General features: G+C 44.0%; 1 protein-coding gene across 8 annotated transcripts; it reads left to right on the top strand.

The window, feature by feature from the left end:
- Window positions 1-946: 946 nt before the first annotated feature.
- Window positions 947-25,933, top strand: LOC119228732 (phospholipid-transporting ATPase IH-like). Of its 8 annotated transcripts, none has more exons than XR_009957000.1 (31): window positions 947-1,443; window positions 8,412-8,534; window positions 8,776-8,865; window positions 9,966-10,046; window positions 10,664-10,771; window positions 12,489-12,617; window positions 13,200-13,303; window positions 13,410-13,460; window positions 13,579-13,643; window positions 13,747-13,828; window positions 13,924-14,074; window positions 14,183-14,380; window positions 14,448-14,621; window positions 15,096-15,262; window positions 15,723-15,794; window positions 16,671-16,744; window positions 16,859-16,962; window positions 17,089-17,270; window positions 17,736-17,969; window positions 18,198-18,375; window positions 18,473-18,575; window positions 18,999-19,144; window positions 19,529-19,588; window positions 20,138-20,265; window positions 20,382-20,517; window positions 20,975-20,998; window positions 21,757-21,822; window positions 22,093-22,196; window positions 22,289-22,454; window positions 23,934-24,127; window positions 25,092-25,230. XR_009957000.1 is itself a non-coding variant. In XM_037488638.2 (31 exons), the coding sequence occupies exons 1-30, from the start codon at window positions 1,405-1,407 to the stop codon at window positions 23,086-23,088; spliced, it is 3,417 nt and encodes a 1,138-aa protein (XP_037344535.1). In that variant the 5' UTR covers window positions 947-1,404; the 3' UTR covers window positions 23,089-23,125; window positions 25,092-25,230. The 8 variants fall into 8 exon arrangements, 7 of the variants coding, with proteins under 7 accessions (XP_037344535.1, XP_037344536.1, XP_037344532.2 ...); XM_037488638.2 differs by lacking the exon at window positions 23,934-24,127 and adding an exon at window positions 23,011-23,125; XM_037488639.2 differs by lacking the exon at window positions 25,092-25,230 and adding an exon at window positions 23,011-23,125 and having other exon boundaries at window positions 23,934-24,070.
- The last annotated feature ends 1,550 nt before the right edge of the window (window positions 25,934-27,483 follow it).

Raw genomic sequence — 27,483 nt, 5'->3', positions numbered from 1 at the left:
AATACATACAGACGGGTTGAGTGAGGATTTCCGTCAATAACATTGTTACAACAAGCCCAACGGTGGAAAGACTTCTGTTGGGTAGTGGCAGTATACGTGAGCTCTGTAATATTACGTGTGAGCTGTGTCTCCAGGGTTTTCTTGTTGTGTTAACTCATCATTTCTTTTCGTAGCCTAGAGTTTTGTTTCTTTCAACATTTCAAACTGGTTTGTTTGTATTAGTATTATGGTGTTAACGAGTAACCTTGGCTACATGTGTTTGATTTCTTCTTTCTCATATTCAAACAAAGAGGATCAATATCCAAAAGCATGTTGATATAGAAAAGTGTGGCTACATACCAGGCAACACTTCCTGGTAACTATTCAAATAGATTGTATGTAAATTCTTAGTCCCTTTGGATAAAAGCGTTAGCTAAATGACATGTAATGTAATGTAAATTGGTAAAGATTACGAACTAATGTGCTTACTTTTTTTTATAAATCCATTAAGAGCAATTGGTAAGAACAGCTTCTGGCCTCTCCAGTGGTGAAGCTCCCTTTGACTGGTTTGAGCCTCCACTGAATTCATTCAAAGGGACTAAAACAATTGGGATTAAGTGTGTGTAGTTAAAGAATGTTACGTTTGCATATCTACAACAACCACCCAAATGTGTTTCTATTGCTGTTTCGCCTTTAATTCATGACACGTCTGTACTATAAACTACTTTTGCTCGCTGGTTTCACTAACTTAGTCATTAGTGTTATTATGAATATATGTATCTAAAATATATCCTAGTTTTATAAACGCCTCACAGTATTATTTTTGGAAACGGAAAGTTGTGACTGACGCATGTGGAAGGCACGCGTGTGTTTACGCCGCAGTGTTCAGATTACGTTAGCACGCCAGCAGAGCTGAGGAGGGACCGCAGCGCGCATGCGCACCGCGGTCATCTGAGCGTTACGCGCTGCCGCCGCTGCAACGCAGAGCGGCACACGGGCACCCGCCACGAAGGAGCCTCCCCTGCGAGAATAAAACACGGTTTGACCAACGAGAAACGTGGGGGGCGGGAGACCCGGAAGAATACCCGGAGCTTCGGCGGTTCGCGTGCGGTGAAACGGCCCCTGAAATGTAGCCAGCGGCGTCGGTGTGCGGAATCGCTCGGTCTCTGCATGGCTCGTCTCGGGGATGCCATGAAAATCACCAGAGCCGACTGAGACACCGCTCCTCGTCGCTATCACGGACAGCGCGGCGGTGGTGGCAGCGGAGGAGAAGGAGTAGGAGGAGGAGGAGGAGGAGGAGGAGCGGGTGGTGAGCGATGGCTCCTGGTGGAAAGATCCACGCTAGGTAGCGCTTGGAAAAAAGACCCGAGCGGGGAGCTGAACGTCTCTTGTCACGGTGAGGTCGCGGCCGCAGGTGTCTCCAGGATGGATTTCACGCTGCTCCGGAACATCATCAGCAGATACGTAAGGGCCCCCCCGCGTATGTCACTACTGTCACAACTGCAGCTCCATGTCAGCATCAGCTGCCAATGTTACATGTCGTGGCTGTGGTCCCACCGGTTAGTGATGAACACTTTGCTCATCTCCCGGTGAATAACATTTCGCTTTTGACTGCCATTGACAGTGGGCTTTGCTGTGTGTGTGTGTGTGTGTGTGTGTGTGTGTGTGTGTGGAACTCAATGGGGAATGAGCCAGTAACTGCAGATACGGGGATGGCTGGTGAATGTGCAGAATAGAAATTACCCTGACTGGCCCAGTTACAATGGTGACGAGAGTTACAACGTGCATGCACGCCGTCTCCTGCCTCATGGCGTCCAGCCTGCACTGGTCTGCAGAGTCTCAATCAGGGCTCACACAGCTCAGAGGCCCCGGTGGGACTCTGCGCTTACTGAATTTGACCCCTGTTTGTATCCACCTCCAGCCTGATGAGGTAATAAGTCAGACTTTGTTAACTTGAGAGGCTTTAAGTAGAAATCCCTTGATGGAAACCGTCATAATAACAAATGAAATGATGGTGTGTTGCTGTAACCACACGGCTGGTGCGTCTGGTCTGAACAGGCCGCTGGTTGGCGGCTGAATTAGGAAACTCAGCATCTATTGGGGAAACTAACTCTGACAGGTGGACACCTCTGGAATATCGCCTTTCCCCTGACCGTAAAGCAGGCTCAGGTGCAGAGAAGATAGCGTTCATGCATTTATGTGCTCATCTAGGTTATTTTTGTTGGGCTTGTACCGGTGAGTGTATGCATGTTTGTGTGTATCTGCGTGTGGTGACATCGTTTGTAGGAAGCCTGACGGGAAATTTGATTTACGGGGGAGGCAGGGGTGAGGTGGGAGGGATGGGGTCAATAAACACGCCCCTTTCCTCTCAATATTTTCCCTGTGCAGCACCACTCATCAACAGTAGACAAGGGATTAATCATAAATTCAATTACATATCTGTTGATTCAGAATTGAAGGGATGTTTGATGTATATCTGGTCCTCCTATGACTTGTGTATCACACTCTATTAACCTTGCCATATTCTGAACAGCTGCTCCCCTAATGAGGCTACAAGAACAACATGCAAGGTGATTAACATGTAATATGAGAAAGGCGGCCCAGCCTTTTCTCTGGACAGATAGAGGAGGAAACTGCCGTCAAGGTCCCCAACCAAATATTGCGAGCCTCTTACTTTCCGGAATTTGAGATTCTTAAGAAGGAACGAATCTGTTTAGTCCTTTCTAAATCATATCCCGTATTATCACACTTGCTTTTGAATGTTTACACAGTCCAACCGCCATTGTGAGGATGGAGACGGGCCTTCAATGTTTGAAAAAAGTTAAATACCTAAAATTGATTCACAGAAAGAAGTCACACCGTAAAAAGTATTGCAGACATCCCAAAAAAAGAATAGTTTCTCTTGCTCATAGTTCGGGATGCTTATTATTGGAGATGACTGGTTCCTAAATCATCTTCTGGACAGTCGCTGCATAAGCTGTCCCTGTGAAGGGAGTAAACCGAGTACTGAAACACTTCTTTCGGATCTGCAGAGAGTGCTTCCTGTCCATCACACAACATTTTCTGACGGTTCTTCTACTGCATATGAGCCCGTTTTCTGGCTCATGGAAGTTTGCTGGTGAATTGAGACTGTGTCGTCGAGTGCGAGGGTGTTTTGCAGCTCGTTAAGTTAAATGGGAATTTTTTTGTTGCGTAACAACCTAAAAAAAACATCATTACGACTCTTCACCCTGTTGGTGTGAAAGAACAGCTAAGCCCACGTGCAATAAGACATGCAGTGTAAAAGGAGTGTGTGTGTGTAATACATGTCATCAGTCTCTTCTCTTTGGTGCAGGGGTTGTCTGGTAATGATAATAGTGTGTTGCAAAGAGTGAGAAGTGATCTGGATAAGAAGGGTGCCGGGGGTCCTTTTATAGACACACGCTTCCTTTTTAGAAGGGATTAAATGTTCTCTTCTTATTCAATGTCTACCTTTTCCCATTCATAAAACAGCCTCTTGTGATAGTGACATTAAGATTTTTAACTGGATTTACCCTGGTTGCATCTTTTATATCTTATCTATATAAACATGACAGTTATTCTTGCAGAGACCTCTCGCAACCCCAGCAGATAAACGAGAAAAGGGCAGCCACGTCTCTGCTAGCAGGGCGGCGAAGGGCTTTAGAAGGGTTTCTAGATACTTTACAGCTCTTTGAGTCCCCAGACCAGCGGTGGAGGGCAGAACACAACCTGCTATTTGCCACATTAGCTGCCACAAACGGTTAAGGGCAGTCTATTCCTGGCTGCCGCCCCCCCCCAGGCAGCGACTGTAGGTGACAAAACCCACAGGATTTGTGTTTGGGCAAAGCTTTGCCTGCTGGCCCATGTGTGTATCAGAGAAAACAGACGTGAGCCGGCTCGTCCCAACCATTTCCTGCAGCGTGCCCTGGACACAGAGGCGTCACAATGAGACGCGGGTTCAAGTCCGTAGCAGGGTGTTGGTCGGTGTTGGAAGCAGACACGCTGAGTGAGAAGGGCTTTCTTTTTATACAGATTGCAGTGGCGGGAGGAAAAGGAGCGAGGAGAAGGAGGAGAAGGAGGGGAGAGAAGAAGTAGCACAGCTGGATTAAAGACTTATGTAACAGTTGGATCTCAGCCAGTCATGTGGGAGAGTGGAGGCAACATCAGAATACTAATGTTGTCATTTTATTGTAATCTTCTCATATTTATCCTTTGAATTTGTTCCTGGTATTCAGTGAGTTGCGTCATCACTGATACAGTGTCTGCAGGCAGAAGGTCACTATTTGTTTCATATTTTCCAACCCAAATATTGGAACATGTTTTGTGTCTACACCTGTGTCTAATGTCTAATAAGTCATCATAACAGCAAATGGGGCTTCCTTTCCTCAATAGCTACTTCTCCTCTCCTCACATCATTAGTGTCGTCGTTACTGCTGCTTTTGATATTTACACTTTCATCCCAATGTGTCCAAAAATAGGTTGTCAACAGATAAAACACATGCACGCACAGAGAGGTCCTAATTGATCCACATGAAAGCACAATAATATATATGGAGTATATTGTCAGGACACATTTAATGAAAACCTTATAATCTCTTGTAAAATACATTTTCAGAAATTTAAATGAATGAAAAAATCTTACACATTTGATCTTCATTATACTTAATGCAGTCTATTTGGTCCATTATGCACCTGCCGACATAGCTGGCTGTCTATTTCTGCATCCTATGTTGCTATGGCGATTAATGGGAAGCGAGTCGCAGTGGTGCATTTTGAACAGGTAACCTCTTTCCTTTTCAGCTGATCTCTTTTTATCTTTGCTCAAAGCAAACTTCACAGCTTCAATTAATAAGAATATTGAAATAATTAATTTAAGCTGGTGAATCGAATTGCACCAATAAAGCTTAAGAATTGTGTGAGCTAAATACATAAGTAATGTCTAAATAATGAATATGAACTTTAATTGATCGTTTATTTCTACAGAGTTGGTAGTAGTCATGCCTATTTAGAATCAGTGGAAAAAAGGATTTCTCATTTAGCCTGACTTTAGCACAACGTTGCATCGTTTGAAGTGTATCTGGAGTTATTTTTCTAAAATGTTTTCAGTTTTTGACCTTAAAAAATAACAGTTTATAAAGTCAAATATTTCAAGTAAAATATATTTTCCCCCCTGTTATCAAGACTGTTTGTATATCATCAGCTTACATGAGGTTGCCCAGCTAGCTACATTAAAGTTATTAGGCAGTCAGTCTAAATATTTATTTAAGTTATATTTATGCCTTAACCTCAATTCCCTTAAGATTTACTTGAATTGATTCTATGCGGGCTATACATCTAGCACACCCTGCGCGTAGTGTTGTGTAATCACTGTTTATGTGTTTCTACATCCTCTGTGCAGTTAACAGGAGTAGTTAATTATTAGAGAGCTCCATCAGAGAAATTTGATATGGTAAGTTAATGAGGGAATTTTGCTCACCACGCCATGCTGTGCCTCTGCAGCACAGTGGAGAAGGGACAATACTAATGGTGTGTACATTTTTATTACACCTCTGCAGTAGAAAGAAGCCGTAACATGGGGACGGATCATTGCGCGGCCCGGGCCAGGGTAGGTTTTCCACACTACAATATGCACATGAATAGTAGGTCTAACTAGAGAGGCTTTTTAGAGCAGCATTTAAAACCTTGGCGGACACACTTTTATTATCTAATGTTACATCCGGAGATGAAACGGTTCTGCCATAGACACTTGGAGATATAAAAGCAGTGCTGGGATTCTTTGCTGTTATCAAATGCATCTTGTCATTGTTACCGAGTGATAGTGATGTAAGACCAGCCTTGCTGCTCGGACACTGTTTTATGTTGTTAATAAAGACAAAGCCTCCATGTCCCGCATCCGACCCGCCTGCCACTTTGTGTGATGGTGCAGCGGAGTGAAGAGGGAGGTTGATACAGATCAGTGAGGATTAACGATCAGATAACCACAAACCACAATGCAATCTCTCTGTGTCTCTCTCGGCCGCTCTCTCACTCTCACACTGTCTGTGTGCGGCACACACCGCCGAGAGATGGAGGTGATAGTACAGTGCAGTAAGAAATATGACCGCACGAGTCAGAGAGTTGGGGGTTTAGGAGGAAAATGTGGTGACAGAAGTAGAAGTGGAACACAGCGGATATGCACTTCCATACTCATGATATTATTCGTCACAGCTCCCCTTATTGTTCTTACATTTATTTGCACACTTCCCTACTTTGTGCTGATACTGCTCACCAACCATTTCCCTCGGGATGAATAGAGTTTTGTTTATCTTAAAAATATCTACTTCAGCTTTTCATATGTTAGGGTTTAGCTGTTTGGTTTTATCCTGTTCAGTTTGTTGGATGAAGACTTCAGGGACGTCATGATGGCCATTTCTTTGTTACCATTTACAGATAAAATGATTAATCAAATAAATTAACAAAATGCAAATCATTAAATCACACAGTTCTCACGATGAGCACTTGAAGGTGGATGAGTAATAATACGGTCATACTAAGCCTTCCAAAATAAAGCAAGACAGGATTGTTTAATCCATGTTGGAGGAACAGAGCCATGTGAGTTTGATTTAAGGCCAGTGACCCTCTGCGTGACAGATTGTGTGTGTTTTTTAAACTGCTAAATTAACCAAAAATAACAGTGCTACATCAGCTAGTCTCATCAATCACCGCATCTTTTTGTCTTTTTACTCGTCCGTCTTTCAGCTTCTCCGCCTGTTCTTCAGTCTCTTTTGTCTTTACAAATCTTCCTGCCATCCTCGTTGCCTTCATCGCTGTGATGGTTGTCATTTCCTTCCTTTTGTCCTCTTTGGCCTCCTGCTCCCGCTGCTTGCTCCACTTTAATTTCATACTCTTTTTCTGCCTCTCTTTTCATCTAACTTTGTCCCTCTGGGTCATGGTGCCCCCAACCCTGATGTTTGGGAGAGGCCTCAAGTCGGCTGTTGGCTCGAAAGACTATATTTATCCCACGGCCAAACACCTGTTGATCACTGTGGATGCGTTTAGCTCTGAGGCTCGTTCTCCTTATTGCGACTCCGTGTTATGACGCAGATTCTGTAGGTGCAGATTTCAGGTGGTTATTCCTTATATGTGATTTTTTTTAATGTCCAGACTTAATGATGTGAGTTTGTAGTGTTCCAATTCACATTTAAAAACCAATGGATTTGCCAAAATGTTAAGGCCATTTTAAGCTTGTTCAAGAACTTTTTGCTAATGGTCACCACTTCTGCTTTGAGCTGTGTCAGGCAGGCTGCTTTATAAAGGCTACGCTCACACGGCCTGCTCCGGCCAAAGCATTAGGAGCCACGTAGGAAGCCAGATGGAAACAAACAGCTGAATGCCCAGGTCCCTCAACCTTTTTTCTCTCTCCCTGCAGTAGAGCTTGATGAAGGACACTTTGAAGAAGAAATATGTGCTGCGCTAGACTCCTGGAATGAACTTGTGTTTGTCCCCTGGGAGCTACTGGAACATTCAGTAAATGAGAGATGAACTGAGGTGAAGGAGTGTGTACCCACAATGCAATGTGCTTTAATATATTGTATCACAGCACCAAAAACGAACAAAGTTGTTTTTGTACTGTGTAGAAGAATAATGCAAGCATGCAGCAGATTGCAGAGAGGTACCACAGCAAGAAGGGAAAAGATAAATGATGAAGCCACCCTGGACTATGCCGATACCACGTACACACATTAACATAGATGACCTCATCCCTCAGTGTGGTCTGTGAGTCGTTGTAGCGGCTGAAGTGGCTCGACAGTCCTGTGAAACGTTCTGTTTCCTGACTGCACTGTTGAATCCAGGACAGTAAGGCGTAGTTCCACTTTCCCTAATTCATTCAAACTTTCATTAGTGAAGTGATCCGAGGATGATGTTATTCCATTTAATCGTTGTGTCATCAAGGTTTTGTTTGACCAACAGTCCAAAACCCATTTTTACAATGATTTAAAAGAAAAGCAGCCAATCCTTTTATTTCAGGAGCCTGAACTAGTGAATTGTGCGCATTTCTGCCTGATAAAGAACTTGATCAATTATTTGTCAAACTACTCGATAATTCATTTTGTAATTAATGAATAGTCTAATGATTTTCCCATTAGCTAGTGCTAGTATATATTTATATATATTAAGTAAAGATTGGCATATCAATGCTTAAAAGAAGCATCGTCAGAAGAAGAATAGACATATGCCATCGGTGTGTACTTTTGCCTTTTGTTACCTGCATTGCAAGCATGGTTGCAAAGAGATCTGGGCTTGCTTGGGAGGTGTTTGTGGGGGCGCTGATAGAGATCGTAAATAGCTTACGTGTTGCATGTGAACACATTACCGAGGCTGAACAGTGCGATTTAACCCCAACCCTCCTGTATTGCTATTTATAACTTCACACATCTCTGTCTCTCCATCAGTGCATGGGGGAGGAGATCTGGTTGGACAGTCGAACGGTGTACATCGGTCATAAAGATCCTCCTCCGGGGGCCGAGGACTACATCCCTCAGCGTTACCCCGACAACCGCATCGTCTCCTCCAAGGTGAGCGAGCCACAAGCCGTGAGTCAGAGAACCATAACATCGTTCATCATCTTCCCATGCTCCCGTTTTTGTCTTTGGACAACCATGTAATCGCTTTTGTGGCCATGCTTTTAGGGATGACACATTTCTCTTGGCGTGTATTCGTCAAAGTGTCTCTCGCCAGAGGGACTGGAAGATAATGTGCTCTGTTTCTCTTTGGGTTTGCATGTGATAATAACTCTGCTGTCCCTTTGTCCCCCAGTATACCTCCTGGAACTTTATTCCCAAAAATTTGTTTGAGCAGTTCAGAAGAATCGCTAACTTCTACTTCTTGGCCATATTTCTGGTCCAGGTGAGAACAGTGAAACTAAAGCATTACTCTCCCAATTGTCTGTTTACCATATCAAAGATTATCATTATGATGCATCATTTTGCGTTTTCTCAAACAATGTCACCGGCCTAATTCTAATCAAAGTTAGCAAAGTACACTTAATGACGTTTGAAATGTAGCAAGAACTGTTGGAGAAACTGCAGTGAATGTTGCTTTAGACATTGGGGTTCAGTATGTGTTCAGGAAGTGATGTAAAGTAGACTTGCATATTAGCTAGAATTAGCTCAAATTAACCTGAAATCTTTTCAAGTGAGACACTCTGTCCTAGCTAACTCTGGATAATCCTTATGTTTGCAGATTTATACCCAATACTTAATGAATATTTGAAATATTGAAGACAGATTATTGGAAAATGAACAAAAATAATCAATAGTATTTATTAGTCTGTTTCCTGAAAAGTAATGACGCACAGCCTTTATCTTTTCTTATAGGTTCTGACAGAATTAAAATGTGTAGACCATGGGGAAACCATTAATATGATGCTGTACTGGATTACATTTATACATTTTCAGATCGGTTTAAGCTGGCATAGGTCGGATAAAGGTCTGTCCGTCTAAATCAGAGCGAAGCAGCTTTTTTATTGAGCTACTAAATTTTAACAAAATGTTGAATGAACATGCAGGCACAAATTCATCATAGAGCAGCAGAAGGAGGGTACAATTACATTTTCTACCAGTAGACCAGAATGCTGCTCAGCCACAGCTGAGGGTCTTTAGTGTGCTGTGCGTTATTTCAGTAGCATGTGAAATGCAGCACCCTCGGAATGGGACAAACGGGGCATGGCAGAAAGAGTTGTAGGTCCTAAAACAAAACACAAGTAAACTATCCCTGGCTAGTGTGCAGATGGAGGCAATGAAAACATGATTTAATTACTCTGATACTTTAAAGGTGCCAGATTGATGCTTGATTACTTATTACAGAAACTGTTCCCTGCTGCACTTCCTTACTCAGCTTTTGCTTGGCATCCTCTCCCTTCTCCTCTCTGTGTTCCCCCCCCCCCCCCGCCCGCCCCCCCCCCCCCCACCTCCCTCCCACTCTCCCGCTCTTCCTCTCCCTTGCAGCTCATCATCGACACCCCCACAAGCCCAGTCACCAGCGGCCTGCCCCTCTTCTTTGTTATCACTGTCACCGCTATAAAACAGGTACAACACACAAACATGCACACATTTCCGGGAAATACTGCCAGCAACAATCCCCCCCTCACACTACAAGTCCTGGCCTCAAATACACACACACACACACACACACACACACACAAACACACCCACACTCTCCACCAATCGGCAGCTCTATTATGTGAATATACACATTCCTCTCCCAGTGAAAGGACATGCCATTGAATATGTCTGGTGATGTGAGAAATATGATAATGAATGGTCTTCTCTGTTAATCACTCTAACTGAAGATCCCAAGCCCCGAGGAGATGCGTCCCCTCCACCACGTCCTGGTACTGAGGGACGGGGGTAGTGTCAGATAGAGCTGTTCTGGCTAAGGAAGGACGAGCCTTGCTAGGACATACATCTAAAACATGATGTTTTGGCTAGGAAGCCAGGGAGAACAATGCAAATTAATTATAGTGTATGACTTTCAACCCCCCCCCCCCCCCCCCCCCCACTGCCCCCTCCCTGCTGTCTCTTGATCTCATACTATGCTCTTGACGCGATTCCTTCTGCTCAAAAATCTCAATTCTTTGTTTCAAAACACATCGGCTTTCTCTTCCTCTCCCCTGACGATGTGGTTCTCGGCCCCTCTCCCTCAGGGCTACGAGGACTGGCTCAGGCACAAGGCTGACTGCTCTATAAACGAGTGTCCGGTGGACGTGGTGCAGCAGGGGAAGGTGGTGAGAACACAGAGTCACAAGCTACGGGTAAGAATGGCCTCATTAGAGCAGTGGAGCACCCGAGGCCACAAAGCAACACTGCAGCACACTGCTGCATAGCTGTCCTTTTCTGGATCTGTCTCTCACTGTTACGTCCCTAAATGGTGTAAGGGTGGAGGACGCAAAAAATGTTAGATAATAAACCCGGGAGATCTGGACAAACGGTACATAGTTATGTGAGGGGACGAAAACTCAACAACACAAAGTAACTGAAAGTCTGGCTTGTTTTGGCTGGGCTGGGCTGGTCTGGGCTCCAACTCGTCACAGCAGAACCCAACACGTCTCTGACCACTTTGGCTTTCACTGCCGCAACACCCCCCTAACTCAGGCTTGGCACCGCCATTTATCCCCTTTCTGATTGGCTGATCAGCCGCAGCTGCAGAGGAGAATCTCACACACACACACACACACACAGGCAGACCACACAGCAAAACAAAACACACAGCACGTAACACTCACACTCTGCGCTTCTCTTTCTCTCTCCTTTCTTCATCAGTTCATCAGTTCACTTCCCTAAAATTGTAGTTGAGGGACAGATCTGGTGTCCCACAGTGCACTAACCAAGAGCCCTTTGGCAAGTGCAGAGGGCCGATGTATTTCATGAATTGGTATATTTCTGTCATCATCCGGTCATGTTCTCTTATGTCATTCTAATGCAACAGATCAGTGATTGGTTATTTAGCCTCAGTCTCTTTCATGTAAATGTTGTTTTTTTTTATTTTGTTCAGTCTTATTTTTGTGTCTGATGATGACTGCCTGACCCTTGTGGAATACAAGTTAAGTACCTACTCACAAATTATTTAAATCAAAACAGACACTTGGTATGACTTCAGTACAAACATTTTGGCCGACTGCCCTGTTTCATCTTCTTCATCAAGACGAGGTGACGCAAGGAATCCTCTTAGTGCATGTTTGGTCTGTAAACCCAAACCGAAGTTGCTCTCCTTCTGATCCATTTTTGTCAAAAGGGCTGCTCGATGCGAGTTTGCAAAGCCCATTGATCATGTGTCGGCACAGGAATCTGAAAGTGAATTATTGATACGCACGAGCAGTTGCCACCTGTTAACACGGGCGTTGCCAAGGCAACTTGGACTGAAAGTCTGAAAGGAAACAGACCGGTGTTATTAAATATTGTTGTTATTTTCAACAAATTCCACGAAACGCAACAAGGCAAATTGTCAGCTTTCAATACCTGTCAGCTTCCACTACCAAGCATAATACAGAACAGTACTCGGTAATATAATTAACCAATCACAGTTATATATATATATATATATATATATATATATATATATATATTATATATATATATATATATATATATATATATATACACATTTTACATCAGAGAACGGAAACTTTCGTCTTTTTCCGTCTCTTTGTGTGTCTAACAGCATTTTCTGTCAGTGTTTCACCACTATAGATCAAACTGAGGTGATTGGGGTGTGAATTGGGAGCAGGAATAATTCTGAATATATTAATTATGCAAAATCCAAGAGAGTGTGTCATGTGTATGGTCACTGTGGAGATGGGATTTATCAGAGTTAAGCTGCTCCGCATGCATAATCTGTTATGCAATTCTCAATCCTTTTTGGAAAAAAAAGGGTGACGTATGAACAGACGATTTACTGCAGGTCTTTGTCCTTAACTATCTGTGTTTATGTGAATCTCTCTACAAAATACGATGTGTGTCTGTCCTGCTCAGGTGGGGGACATCGTCATGGTGAGAGAGGATGAGACCTTCCCCTGTGATCTCATCCTGCTCTCCTCCAGTCGCCATGATGGGACCTGCTACGTCACCACTGCCAGCCTAGATGGGGAGTCCAGTCACAAGGTGCTAGTGCTCGTGCATGATTTTGATTAGATTTAATTTAATTTAAGTTTTAAATAACCCAACTCTGATACCAAAACTGTGACAAGCTCATTTGAAAGCATCTTATAATGCTAAAGAATGTAAGAAATTGCTACTACTCCTTATCATACAGGTGGTGATTTGAAACACAATATATTCATTTAAAAAAATTGTTAATCAAAAAAGCTATTTATAAACATCAATTAACAACGGCAATGCATGTTTTTTGTGTGCCGACCCTAATCTTAATTTAACCCTAACCCCTTATACCAAGTCATTAAAATGTAACAATGTACAATGTGGACATGCACTACAGGGTGAATGTATCATCAGATTGTAGACACTGCTCAAACAGGCCCTGGGGGTGACCCCCTGATGTGCTTACCATCCCAGCATGCTGTCCTCCCCGGTGCGGCAGTCTGTAACCGCTCACCTCCCCATATCGCCCGGTCCTTGAGATGAACGGAGGAGTCGACTGAATCCGCCTCTCATTAGTGGCTGCGGGTGACATTTTCGTCTGTTGTCTTCTGCTTCTTCATCCCCCTTCCTCCACCCCTATCTCAGACCTATTATGCAGTTCAAGATACCGTGGCCTTTAGAACGGAGCGGGAGGTGGATTCGCTACACGCCACGATTGAATGTGAACAACCACAGCCTGACCTCTACAAGTGAGTGGGACACAGGCACACTGATGCATCTTTGTACTCATTATCATCTACAACCTCTGAGCAGGGGATATTCTCTGTTCATTTGTGAGCTGTGACTCTTTTGCAGATTTGTGGGACGCATCAATATTTACAAGGACACAGAAGAGCCTTTGTCAAGGTGAGTGTACATTTATTGTGGCCAGATTCTCTGTTATTAGCTCTTCGGTGTAGCTTTTATTTGTTAAAATATTTTCTTCTGAAAAAAAATATCCATGAATTGTGTTTCATTCTTGCAGACCACTCGGGGCTGAGAATTTGCTCCTTAGAGGAGCCACACTGAAGAACACGCAACATATTTATGGTATTAATATGACGATTCACTGCACAATGTCTCTGGAATGTTGGAGCTCGGGAAAGGCCGTTGTGGTTATTGGCCTGATGACTCAGTATTTCTCTCCCCTCAGCTGTCGCGGTCTACACTGGTATGGAGACCAAGATGGCGCTTAATTACCAGTCTAAATCTCAGAAGCGCTCCGCTGTGGAAAAGTATAATCAACATCCCCACTCTGCCACCTGCTTGATGTAGATGCGAGGTCTGATTAATTGCTGTTTCCTCTTCCTGATCGTTACTCTCTCTGCAGGTCGATGAATGCCTTTCTGGTAGTGTATCTGTGCATCCTGATCAGTAAAGCGGTGATCAACACCGTCCTGAAATACGCTTGGCAGTGGTCTCCAGACCGAGACGAACCCTGGTACAACCACAGGACTGAGAACGAGCGCCAGCGCCACGTGGTCAGTTCCTCTACCCCCAAACTCAAAGACACAGTCTGGACGGCCAGCGTCAAGTATCATCTCCTTTGAAACTTCACATCTCTTGTCCGCCTTCCCTTCCTCCTACAGGTGATCCGAGCATTCACAGACTTTTTGGCCTTCATGGTCTTATTCAATTACATCATCCCAGTGTCTATGTATGTGACGGTGGAGATGCAGAAGTTCCTGGGCTCTTATTTCATCACCTGGGATGAAGAAATGTTCGATGAAGAGCTGGGAGAGGGCGCTCTGGTCAACACCTCTGACCTGAATGAAGAGCTGGGGCAGGTGCTTGAGAACACACACACACACGCCAAAGGCAAGCTCTCGCTCCAACCTCTTCTTTCCCTTACAGGTGGAGTATGTCTTTACCGATAAGACGGGAACTCTCACTGAAAACAACATGGAGTTTATTGAATGCTGCGTTGATGGGAACGTCTACATCCCGCATGCCATCTGCAACGGTCAAATCCTCAGCGCTGCTTCCAGTATAGACATGATTGACTCCTCACCCGGAGGATACAGGAGAGTAAGTAATGTATGGGTGTTTCACAGAGAATGCAGCCCAAATAGGATCGACGAGAACACTAATAACATATTTTAGTTGAACATGAAGAGGAGCCATGTTTTAAGGACGGAGAAGAAATGTTTGTTTAAGTCTTACATGGGGGGCAGGGTTAGGCGGGGGGTCCTCTGGTACCCAGAAAAGTGATGGGCCTGTTTTCTCTCGCGGCGTCAACAGTAATTAGTTATGGTTTAATGGAAAGAAATTTGTATGAAGTCAGCATTAGCTGCAGAAGCCACCACAGATGTTAAGAGAGAGCAGCGAACTCCCACTTTTAATGATATCCTACATAACAGCTTTGTAGTTCTGAGAAATGTAGTTCAGTACTGTTTTTAATACTAACTGCTAAACCAGTTACATGTATGCTTCTGAATAAATTCTGCAACTTTGTGACAAACTTTACCATTGCATTTGCAAAATGAATGTTTGTGTCTGCAGGAACACGAGGATCTGTTTTTCCGGGCGCTGTGCCTGTGTCACACGGTGCAAGTGAAGGAGGAGGAGACGGTTGATGGCATCAAGAGGGGCATCCACCAGGGCAGGCCCACCTCCTTCTACATCTCCTCCTCACCGGACGAGGTGGCTTTGGTGGAAGGAATGAAAAGGTAAACGCACTAAAAATAGCCATTAGCTAGAGGACTTTTCTGGGATAGAGGAATGTGTCACATACACATTAGCAAAATCTTGATGTGTTATTTGTCCTTCAGCAAGTGAGACAAACAACATCAGATTGAGGACAGACTGACTCGCATGTAGCCCATCAAGAACACACTACTGGTTGACAATAAAGGAATACCGTTCCTGAATGTAACTGGACTTCGTCGTATTTCACCTGAAGCTACGTGCACACACTATGTCTGGTCTGTACGTGGCCTAAGACACATTGCCCAAATCATAGTTTGCTTCTCTTACATATTGCTTTCGTAGATGTGTTGAACTTGAGTAAGTGTATGTGTGAGCTGTGGGCAGGTTACGTTGAATGCATCAGAACAGTTTGAATAATGGTTGTATCGATACTCTGACTTACATGAATCTTCTGTCTGTCTCTCTTTATCGTGTTGCCAGGCTTGGTTACACCTATCTCAGACTTAAAGACAACTACATGGAGATCCTCAACAAAGATGACGAGATCGAAAGGTTGGTTTGTTAGAGGCCTGTTGTGGTTCCACCACAGGAGATCGAATATGAGCAATTGGGTTGATGGAGTCGTGGTTCTACATCGGCTACCTTCGAGGGAAAGGGCTCTTGGATTGTGTTGCATGTTCAACAGAGAGAAAAACAGAGGGTTGTTATTAGAAACTGCTCAATTGAATCAAAATGCTCCTACTGATCTGGAAGAATGAAAGGCAGTAGGATTCCATTAGAGTGGTTTTGTGGAAATGTTTTGAGAAGGAAGTAGTCATGTGGCCCCCCTCACTCTGCAACCATCACTCTCCGCAGTGGCCTGTCGATAGTGAACTATTTCAAGGAAGCTGGGGACGGGAGGGGGTTGCATCCAGCAGATGAAAAGACTTAGCAGGGAATGGAAAAGCAAAAGGTTATACTCTCACACTTGCTGTTTGCAGCATTTGCAGGGAATGTTTTGTCTTTTTCCACAAACTACTAGAATACCGTAACACAGTAGGCCATTCTAGTAGTTTTTGGAATAAGCTTAATGCTTCATTTTAAGCACAAACCTTTTACTTTAGACTTTTTGTATTTTTTACCTCTATTATTCTCCAAACTAGAAAGAGAGAGAGGAGGTTAGTCAGTCAGCTATAGTTGATGTTTGACCTGCAATAGTGACGAGTAAGGTATGTCTGCTGAAGTCACTATTTGCCAATGAGCCACCCTTGAAATGTCTGATAAAAGAAAAGTCTTTTTTTATTTGCCTATATTTGACATTATTTTCTACTTGGAAAGGGAGATGTGCAGGGATTTGGAAGTGGACTAATGTGAATTTCTTTGATTTACTGAAAGAAGGGAAAGTTAATAAAATGAAACGCCTTCATTGAAAGTCCCTCTATCCTTCAGATTTGAGCTGCTCCATGTGCTGAACTTTGACTCTGTCAGGAGGAGAATGAGCGTCATAGTCAGGTCAAGCTCAGGTAAGGCGTCCTCAATGCTCTCGTAGTGCAAGTTTAAAATCCATGGTTGCAAAGCCCGGCTCTTTGTTCAGTCTGTTTGAAATGTTTTTGTTGTGTGTGTTTGGGGCGTCTCAGGAGAACGCCTGCTGTTTTGTAAAGGGGCCGACTCATCCATTTTTCCTCGCGTCGTGTCTGGGAAGGTGGAGCAGGTGAAAGCCCGGGTGGAGCAGAATGCTGTCGTAAGTATCCAGTTTTGGTGCATTTTATCAGGCCAGTTTTGGGATGGATATATTTGAACAGTTAAACAGCATAGATATATCCCTATATGATGACCATCCATCTTTCTCTTCTTTGCTGCAATGCAGGAGGGGCTGCGGACCCTGTGTGTCGCTTATCGGAGGCTATCAGAGTCTGAATACCAGGAGGCCTGTCGACACCTGAACGAAGCCAAGCTGGCCCTGCAGGACAGGGAGCAGAGGCTGGCGCAGGCCTATGACATCATTGAGAAGGACTTTGTGCTTTTGGGAGCGACAGCAGTGGAGGACAGGTTGGTTGCTGTGGAGAGAGAGAGAGAGAGAGAGAGAGACACAGAGAGGAAGAGATTTTTTTTCTAATGCAGCAGTGGGGGCATAGTAGGGAAGATGAATGAGTCATGATGCTGTCTTCAAAGTATAGTAATGACTCATGAGCAGAAAAAAAAGATTGCATCTGAGTTCTGATAGGTGACTTACTACTTTTACTGCTGTGCCCTTTGTTTTATTTCATCCATTGTTTTCTGCTCTGTTAGAATAGAAGATGCCCTTACACGGTGGACCCGCAGTATAGTTTTACCCAAATGATCAATCAGGCGTCGGACAGTTTGACTGCCTCGTAGATAAACCGGCGAAGGGCAGGGACAAGATTGGTCATCCATTGATAAGTAATCGCCAGCTGGTAGTTGATTGGTTGATTGAATTTTTGATGGATGCTTTGACATGGAGGCTGAAGCCCTAATTGGTTTATCGATGTGCAGGCTCCAGGAGAAAGCCGCAGACACCATTGAATCCCTGCACAAGGCCGGAATGAAAGTTTGGGTCCTGACAGGCGACAAGATGGAGACGGCAGCGGCTACCTGCTACGCCAGCAAGCTGTTCCGCCGCAGCACCCAGATCCTCGAGCTCACCAAGAAACGCACAGAGGAGCAGAGTCTGCACGATGTTCTGTTTGAACTAAGCAGGACCGTTCTCCGACAACGCTCTATTTCCGGGTATGAGGTCATCCGTGTTTTCTCCGGCACCCATTTGGTTTGTAAATAGTGAGCACAAGTTAAGAGTCCACTGTGGACTTGCTCAAATGAGAAACAAGAACAAGCCACAAATCTTTGCATTTGAATTAAGATGGTTGATCCATTATCATATAATTTGCTATGATTTTATGACTATTGAGTAATTTGTTATGATACGTTATGTATGTTATTTTGATGTTGGGATTCCAGGTTGTCTGTGGACTGCCTCGACTTTGGTCTGATCATCGACGGGGCAACTCTGTCTGCAATACTGAAGTCCAAACAGGAGGGCGCCGGTTCCGGCAACTACAGAGAGATCTTTTTAGAGATCGGTCGCAACTGTAGCGCTGTGCTTTGCTGTCGGATGGCGCCGCTGCAGAAAGCGCAGGTGAGAGTGCTGCGCCTCACGGATAAATACGCCGCCCAGGCACATTCCTCTGTGACGAGAAGCGGAAGTGACCGACATTGGTCTTTTACTTCTGCAGATTGTGAAGCTAATTAAAGCTTCCAAGGAGCACCCCATAACCCTCGCGATCGGCGATGGGGCCAACGATGTCAGCATGATCTTGGAAGCACATGTGGGCATTGGTAAGCATATACTGTATATACAGTATATTTTAATACATTTCTTCTATTAGACACCAAGTGTATTTATAAAGCCTCCTAATACTGATACAAACCTGTAATGTAAAAAACAGATTTGGCAGATACGTACTGAGACAGGAGCTCATGAATAAATTCTTAAATTTATAATTACAATTGATACAATAACTACATAGTGTATTGATCTTGATTTTTTTCAATTGACCACATATGCCTACACATTCATTTAGTAACACATGCATCCACTTGGTTTGTGAAAAGCCAGTTTTGGCTCACCTATGATATATTATATTAGTTGAGGTGTAGTCTCCACATTTAGTAGAAAACTACCTAAATGTGTTGTCATGACTGTATTTTCTTCCTAATCAGATTGTATGTCATCAAACTCCTTTTTTTTTCTCCCTCAAGGCATCATGGGTAAAGAGGGCCGACAGGCAGCAAGGAACAGCGACTACGCCATCCCCAAATTCAAACACTTGAAGAAGATGCTGCTGGTTCATGGCCACTACTACTACATCCGGATTGCTGAACTTGTTCAGTACTTCTTCTACAAGGTACGAGACGAATACCTGCTGCGCTCCACCTGCTCACACGTTCTAACACCTTTGTGCCCATTCCTCTTCAAACACTAAGTTAAAAAGAATCCGATTTTGGATCCATGAATCCTGGCTGCTACATTCTCTCCTGTATTCATGCCTACGACGATCAGTGTGGGCGTTTTCCACAGCAGGCAGTGCCCTGCCAACGGATTCATTTTGTCTGTTTTGGCAGGCCAGCCCTTTGCGGCCCACTCCGAGAGCTCACAGAACACAATCTCAGCTTGAACAGAAATGTGCAGACGGCAGCATTTTTAGATTCTTCTGATGTTTTCACATGTACTCACCACAAGCTGATCACTTTCTCTTGTTCTTCTTTCTCCTCATTCTGAATCCCTCCAGAATGTATGCTTCATCTTCCCTCAGTTCCTTTACCAGTTCTTCTGTGGGTTCTCCCAGCAGGTAAGTACATCATACTTTACGTTTCCTGGCTGCAAGCCCCCCTTTTTATATTCATGTTAAAAGCTGCACTAATAAGTGTCATAGAATGAACCCTCTCCTCTGTGGCTCCCCTCAGCTCACTGAGCATTTTCACCCCTTTTTTGTTTTCATTTTATGACCCGCAAACTCCATTGTCATCAATCTTGTTTCCAGCTCTAATAGACCCACTTCACTCCACCTGCCAAGCACCAAATGGCTGAGTTAACAACTAGCTGGTCTCAGAGAAGCACATCTAGCAGCTGAAGAACCTTCACTTTTCACAACCCACAGTTAGAAGGAGCCCCAAAATCGCCAATTCAATAAAACTGTGAATAAAAGCTAGTGTTTTCTGCTCCATTTAGAATTTGACAATTATGTGCAACATCTTGGAAACTTGAAAAAAAAAGTCTAGAATTTAATAACATATTCCGCTTGCTCTGCTTCCTTCAAGTGGCTAAAGTAAGAAGCTTTGAAGACGGCCATAAGTTTAAGATGTCCGATGTCGCCTCTGTTGTCTCTCTCGCCCTGCAGCCTCTGTACGACACCGCCTATTTGACGTTGTACAACATCAGCTTCACCTCCCTCCCCATCCTCCTCTACAGCCTGGTTGAGCAGCACATCACAACTGAGAGACTCAAGAGGGACCCCTCCTTGTACAAGTCAGCGCAGTTCTGATGGGAAACCTGCATTTATATATTTTCTGTGACATTTATGACCCAATATATTACATATATATTTTTGGTGAGCATTGTTTTTCTTCTGTTGTCTTCCTTAGGGACATAGCGAAGAACTCCCTCCTGCGCTGGCCCGTCTTCATCTATTGGACGTGCCTGGGTGTGTTTGACGCTGTTATCTTCTTCTTCGGTGCCTACTTCCTGTTTGACAACACCACTTTCACCAGCAATGGCCAGGTGAGCCTCCATCTCGATGTCAACAGAGGCAGTGAGATCTGCCATTCTGTGAAACAGAAAAGAGGGAAAAGAGAATAATGGACAAAGTTCCACAGACACTTCCATCTCCATTGGATTCTCATGAAAGAGGAGTTATGTGTTACAGGATGACATTGTGATCATGTCTTTGTTGTTATGGGTCTGAAACAGTAAGCTTCATGTCCCGCCCCCCAATATGTCAACAACATAGGATCTCCATTCATTATGACAACGCAGTAGCATCTTTCTCTGTATCGTTAATTTTTATCATGTCAACTGTTTTTGATTGCCTTTGGTCCTGTTTTTTTTAAGTTAAAGCATTCTGAGATTCATTTTACCCTTTGTCCTGATTCCTTTCTCTTTTCTTCTCCCTCCTTTTCTCTGCTTCTTTTCTCTTCATTTTGCTCCTCTTCCACTTCTTCTTCTTCTTCTTCTTCAGCTTATGACCACCAACACACAGATGGTAAGCCTGTCTCCCTCCCCTTCAGCTCTCTGTCTTTTACACTTTTTAGTTCCTGTCGTACCGTTTCATCCTGTTTCATACAGTTTCATCCCTCCTCACTTCCCATGCACACCCTTTCATTTGAATGTGTAGTTTCCGAGTTCCCCCTTATTCCCTCTAATCTCTGTAAAGCCCTGAATCCTACACAGTACCTGATCTCAACCACTCCACTGACATGGTAGAAACCTTAGATGCTCCCCCACTTTTTCCTTGTGTTTTGTTGTGCTAGTACATGGACTAATGCTAGTTTGCACTATAGATTAAGATCTAACACCTTTTTGTTGTTCTGTTTAACATGTTTGTGCGTTTGTGTGTATTTTTATGTTGTAGCAGTTCTGGGGGTTGTTTTTTTTCCTTTTCCTGCTCCAGCATCCAGGGTTTGTCCGGACTGCTTTTATCCAATACTCCTTGTGTGTGGATGTCAGACAAACAAAATCAATCTAGTTTAGAAAGGAAATACTGGCTGTTTATGGCATCCATAATGAATATTAGCACTCTTTCAAAGGAAGTCCACCGATAACAACAATCAGCTGTGGTTATTATGTAAATTCCCAGCTTTCTGCTTCTATATTTCCCTCTGCCCTCCTCTCTGATTATCGCTTTGTTGTGCTATATGCACTGTAAAACCATAGAATGTCCACTTATCGATGGGTGCTGGTCGATAGCGTGTGATGAATGTGCCCACTAACCCTTTCCCCCCCCCCCCTCTCGCCTTGCAGATGTTTGGGAACTGGACCTTCGGAACTCTCGTCTTTACTGTGCTGGTCTTCACCGTTACGCTCAAGGTGAGTGAGTACAGGTCTTCAGAGGTGAAAAACCGAAGAAAAGAGACGCCCTATGTTATGGTATCGCATGATTACTCCATTTAAATGAGTTCATTACCGTTGCGTATGTGCCTCATCGGATGCATGGACAAGCAGGGGGCACACACGTTAACTAGCACGTTACGTAAATGATTGACTACACTGGCCGCTCAGTTCGCACAACATTAAACCCTAAAGGCACAGCCATTGACTTCATTGACATGCTGTATGTTTACTATGTGTTTGTTTCAGCTTGCCTTGGACACACACCACTGGACCTGGATCAATCACTTTGTCATCTGGGGGTCGTTACTTTTCTACGTTATTTTCTCTCTTCTCTGGGGAGGCATCATTTGGTATAATATGTGTTTTGTTCTAGTAGGTGCAACATTTATCTTAGCTTAGTACATTTCTGGAACCTTTTTCTGTCTTTGTCGTTGCTGCGCAGGCCCTTCCTGAACTACCAGAGGATGTATTACGTGTTCATGCAGATGTTGTCCAGTGGCCCGGCCTGGCTCAGCATCATCCTGCTTATAACGGTCGGCTTGCTGCCAGATGTCATCAAAAAGGTCCTCTGCAGGGCCATGTGTCCCACAGCCACCGAACGTGCACAGGTACCATCACCTGCACCTACCTTTACATTGTCTTGTTATCAGGTTGGGCGTTTATATTCCAGGTTTTTAAATTGTCAACCTTTTAGCAGGAAGTTGAATCCACTCCTATGCTAGATGATACTTTATATTTTTAATGAAATAAACCAAATGAGTAAGCTTGCAAATCTATTGCACTCAATTAGTTATCCAGGAACACCATTGGAATCCCTAATAGTGTGATGTAGAACGACTCCTTTGTTTCCTGTGGCTTAGCCTCACGTTCCCTTGAAACAGGCTTCACCCTGAATGGCAAAATCAATGAAAGGTCTGACATATTTCTCCTTGCTGTGCTCTTTCTTCTCTTTTCTCCCTTCTCACTGCAACCTGATGGACCACCATCATCCTGACCAATCCCCATCATGCCATTCTCCATTTTCCTTGCATTCACCTGCCGTATCTGCCTTTTTCCTCCTTTCTTTTTTGTCCCTCTGCATCACCCTCTCCTGTGATGCCCACACCCTCCCTCTCCCACACCTCTGTGGCTCTACACACACTTGCTCTTTCGGGGTGACTGCAGTCCACTCCCCCGTGCCTTACTGTGGAGCCGTCCACCATCTTCATGCTTTCTCAGTCATCCAGCAGAATGAGTTTCTGATTGGCCCAGAGAGACGAGAGAGGAGCAGGAAGAGGAGGTGACTCTCTCTTTCAAGGCTTCATCTCTGTATGCATGATGGTGTCAACCACTTATTAAAGTCTCTACGCATTGCTCCATGTAAAACTAACAACAAGGGTGCTTTTCATAACAATAGACATTTTTTCCCTTTTCATTACATTATTATATTATATACATATATTATATTATGTATTTTGTGCTTTGTTCTTTATGTACATTTTTACTTATTTAAATTGCATGCCATGACTCATATTGTTTTTCATTTTGTCCCCTATTATTTACTGTTTAAACAGATTTAGCAGATCACAGTTCTTCTTAAATTGTTTGTCAGAAACCAAGACGTTAGATTTAAAGAATTTCAAAAACACTTTGATAATTCTTATCTACTATTATGCCTTTTTAAAAATCTTTGACTGAATTATTCTTTGCACTGGGGCCTTATCTGAAGTGGCATGCAGAGTTGGTTGGGGAGATGAGTGCACACTAAACATGAAAGTGTAATCATTGCACTGAAAAATGCTATGTTAAATTCTTAGTGTAAAGTGATGAAGTATAGATGAGTAATATTTTACAGTTACATATTTGAGCTACGCAACCATTTCAGTACAAATCCATAGTATGATACCAAGAAGTAACGCCAATGCTATTCTGATGCTTCATGGTTGAGTTAAAATCCTTTTTCAGTTTAGTTGCAGTGGTCACACCGTTAACACAGTTAAGAATATGTACCACCGAGCTAGCCGAGGCAAGTAAGTATACCAGGATACAGGACAAAAGGTCTGTATCGGTTCATTTATCACCTCCCTTTCCTTTAACGTCATCCACAGAAGGTAAGGACAGCGGGGGCCCTGGAGGGCTGTGTGGCTCCTGGCACTGCAGAAGGTGGAGGGGGAGGAACCCACTCCACCCTGCTAGGACCTGTGAGTGAGACAGTGGACAAAAAGCTGCTAGGAACTGTGACCCCATGATGTCACACAGACACCGCACCGCTCCCAGCAAACGCAGGGGTACGCCCCCCAAGGTGGGCTAGGGTCACCATGGTAACGGCACACAGAGGGTGTTTACCGTGGGGAGTCGGGTTGCTAAAGCTGCTGCCATGATGCTTCCTGCTGCTCTACACTGCATGGGGCATGTTAAATTTATATGGCTTAGGCTGGGGCTGGGGGTGGGGGGAGGGGGCAAAATAACTGCATCTAAACTAAATATTTACTTTCGTCAAACCCACTTTGTAGGAACCACAACCTCCAATTAGCTCTGTAGTGCTGGTAGCAAAGCATGCTGTGCTTCTCACTGCATGTGGGAAGGGAATTGACTTGATCAGGGTAGGAGCTAATTAAACAATTGAATTCTCTTTTTATTAGACGCAGGCTACTTAGTGAGGTTGTTTGGACTCCTTGACAGTGCTGGACTGGAGTTTAAAGGCAGCTGGAGGAGCTCACACTGAAGGTTCTGGGTCGCAGGAGGTTTAGTTGAGAAATCTGCGGTGACTGAACTCATTTAATAGGTTCTTACAGATCTGAATAGCATTCAGTCAGTAACTGAGGTAATGTTATGTGGAAAAGTCCAGGTTTCCCAGCCAACATGTCTCTGAAAAGAATCATTTTGTATCAGGAATAATGAGGACATCTGGTGTTGGAAGATGGAGTAGCAATTGTAATGTATGTCTGTTTCTTAAAATCTGTCTCCGCCATTGATCACAATGGGAATGTACAGAGGGTTTTATCATCATTGATCAGTGGGTTATGTCCAGAATCCACACTGTTTTGTTTAGTAAATTTGATCCAAGCGTCTATAACATGGTGTCATTAACCATCAAAACCTTCTGAATAAATCCCTGCTGTTCAATCCAATGCATCAAGCCGTCTCACATCTCTCCATATTCACACGTGATTTGATTTGCATGGTGCTTTTCTGCTGATTTCCCCTTTTCCTGCTTCTAATGGTTTGGACTTTCTTGTGACGATGCATCCCCCCTCTCTCCACAGGATGCAGAGAATCCGTCGCAGGCTTGCGTGGCCGAGGTGACTCCACTGTCCCCTGGTCGGTCCTACAAAGGCACGAGCACGGACTCCTCTCACCTCCACCTCGGCGCCCCGGAAGCCCCGTCGCGGCGCGGGTCTGATCCCCTTCCTCAGAAACTACTGGTCCACTTGGCGGAAGGTGGAGGGGCCGACTTGTGCTCTCTCAGCCCTTTCGTGCTCCGTCTCTCAGGAGCCGGATTTGCCTTCTGCGCTCCAGGGCCCGAGACGTCTGTGTGAACACAAACACGGGCATGAGACTTGGCGCATGTGGATCTTGTGGGCTGACCACATAATGTGCATCAGCCCCTGGCTGTGTGACAGGTCAATAACCCTAAAGGGTTAACAAACAAACACGTTCATGTGCATCCACCTCCATGCTGGGCTCACCATGTGCAATTTCTCTGCAACACCTGAGTGAACAACCCTTTAGATATCGTGGCCCTGCCGCCTCATCTTCATACTTTGGTATCATCGTATTCATTGAGTATAGTCCCATGTCTTAGTCACAACCAGGTTCCTATACTCAGACTCTCTCTTGAACAAAAGGGGCGTTGTTTTACGCACTGTTAAATGTCTCTTTTCGTTCTGCATTTTTGTATTCCATGTCCTGATTTTCAGTCTGACCTCCTTGCCTGTTCCTCCACTGTCTTGTTTACTTATTTGCTAATGTTGGTTGAAAACATTTATCTACAGTTTGTGGTCTGGCCAAGTAAGGGACAGGTGTCAAGCTTAACCCTTTTAGGTGTGTGTGTGTGTGTGTGTGTGTGTGTGTGTGTGTGTGTGTGTGTGTGTGTGTGTGTGTGTGTGTGTGTGTGTGTGTGTGTGTGTGTGTGTGTGTGTGTGTGTGTGTGTGTGTGTGTGTGTGTGTGTGTGTGTGTGCGTGTGTGCGTGCGTGCGTGCGTGCGCGCGCGCGCGTGCGTGCGCGCGCGCGCGTGCGTGAATATTCCTGTTACTGTATGTTTTTATGTGACACACTTTTGCCTTACAGGTAGCCACACAGCAGCAGACTAGGAGCCAAAGGATAAGGGTGTTAAAATATTAAGAATCATTAAGTAGAAACTGTATTACAAAGCCTTACACATACACAAACACACATAGACATACACAGACACACACAACAGCTGAAGGAGGGGAATGGGGGAAATCTGAAGAGGGATGTGCAGTATTCTATCCACCCTGCCTTAATTCATAGATACTGATTTTTAGTGGGTTGACATGTTTGAGAGATGACAGATTCAGAGGGCATATATACGTGTGTGGTACCGTGGGTCAATTATTCTTTATTTTTTGCATGTCGGATCTCACTGCAGCATGCTGATCTGCTATCGGTTCTTCCTTCATCATCCATCGCCCCGGACATCGTTGATCATGAACCATATCCCAACACCCTTTTCTTCCTCCCAACAACGAGCGCACTGTACCTACTCCTGCCCCAATGTGGTTCTGTAGGGTTAACAGCAGCCGCCCTGGATTCATGGATGTCCTAAATGGCTTGCTACTCCTCAAGTATTGGTGGCGGTCACTGTTGATGTATGGATGTAACTTAAAAAAAATGTTTTTTATATATGTATTGTATTGTATTGAGAAGGGATGTTCAATAGCCAGTTGTAAGTAGGAGGGAGACTTAATGCGGCGATGTCACAATCGATAGAATGTTGAACTGATTTGTCCATCATGTCCTCCAGCTGAAGATTGTTGCTCATTATGGATGAACCACTTTTCTTCAGTTCTAACGTTCAAAGCATACCTGTCCTGTTGCACAGCAAGTAACTTTACTCTGAAAGTCTTGAATGTCAGATTCCGAAGCAATTTTGTATGTTTATACAGTTTATTTTCATACACATCACCATCTGCCGTCTAGATTTAATAACAGGTGTTCTGTTTTTTTTTTACTGGGGCACAGATGATGTTTTTATGTTTGGTTGGAGGTCTGGATTTGTCTCTTTCAGTTTTCACTCAAAGCCCACAAGTGTTTGAACTTGGGGGCTCAACATCCTGACCTCAGTAGATTAATAGAAGGGCCTTGGTGCTTGTTATGCAGAGTCTGACCTCACTGTGCTGTTGCCATACTCAAGACACACTTTACATGTCATATACAAATCATACCATGATATGGTCTATTTTACTTTAATAATGGAGAATTCTTTTGGAGTTGTTCACGGCTCAGTTTTTCTCGACTACTTTTTTCTGTTGTCCACTTTGAATTTATTTTGCTATGTTTGTATCCTAGATGGAAGATTATATTTTAACTGTGTTAGAATGTGTTCAAGTATGTAACCAAAATTAGAGCAACACTTACATTTTAGATTTACTAATAGGTCTACACACTGCACTTTGTACAACAACAAATCAGTTA

The sequence above is a fragment of the Pungitius pungitius genome, chromosome 10 (assembly GCF_949316345.1).
Source record: "Pungitius pungitius chromosome 10, fPunPun2.1, whole genome shotgun sequence".
Lineage (NCBI taxonomy): Eukaryota > Metazoa > Chordata > Actinopteri > Perciformes > Gasterosteidae > Pungitius > Pungitius pungitius.
This window is presented reverse-complemented; position numbering and strand designations above follow the sequence as displayed.

Bases quoted from the DNA above. Each gene is read 5' to 3' on its own strand.
- LOC119228732 (XM_037488635.2), top strand. From the start codon at position 1,405: ATGGATTTCACGCTGCTCCGGAACATCATCAGCAGATAC. The intron at 8,535-8,775 runs GTGAGCGAGCCA...TTTGTCCCCCAG, and splicing joins ACCGCATCGTCTCCTCCAAG to TATACCTCCTGGAACTTTAT. The intron at 21,823-22,092 runs GTGAGTGAGTAC...TGTTTGTTTCAG, and splicing joins TCTTCACCGTTACGCTCAAG to CTTGCCTTGGACACACACCA.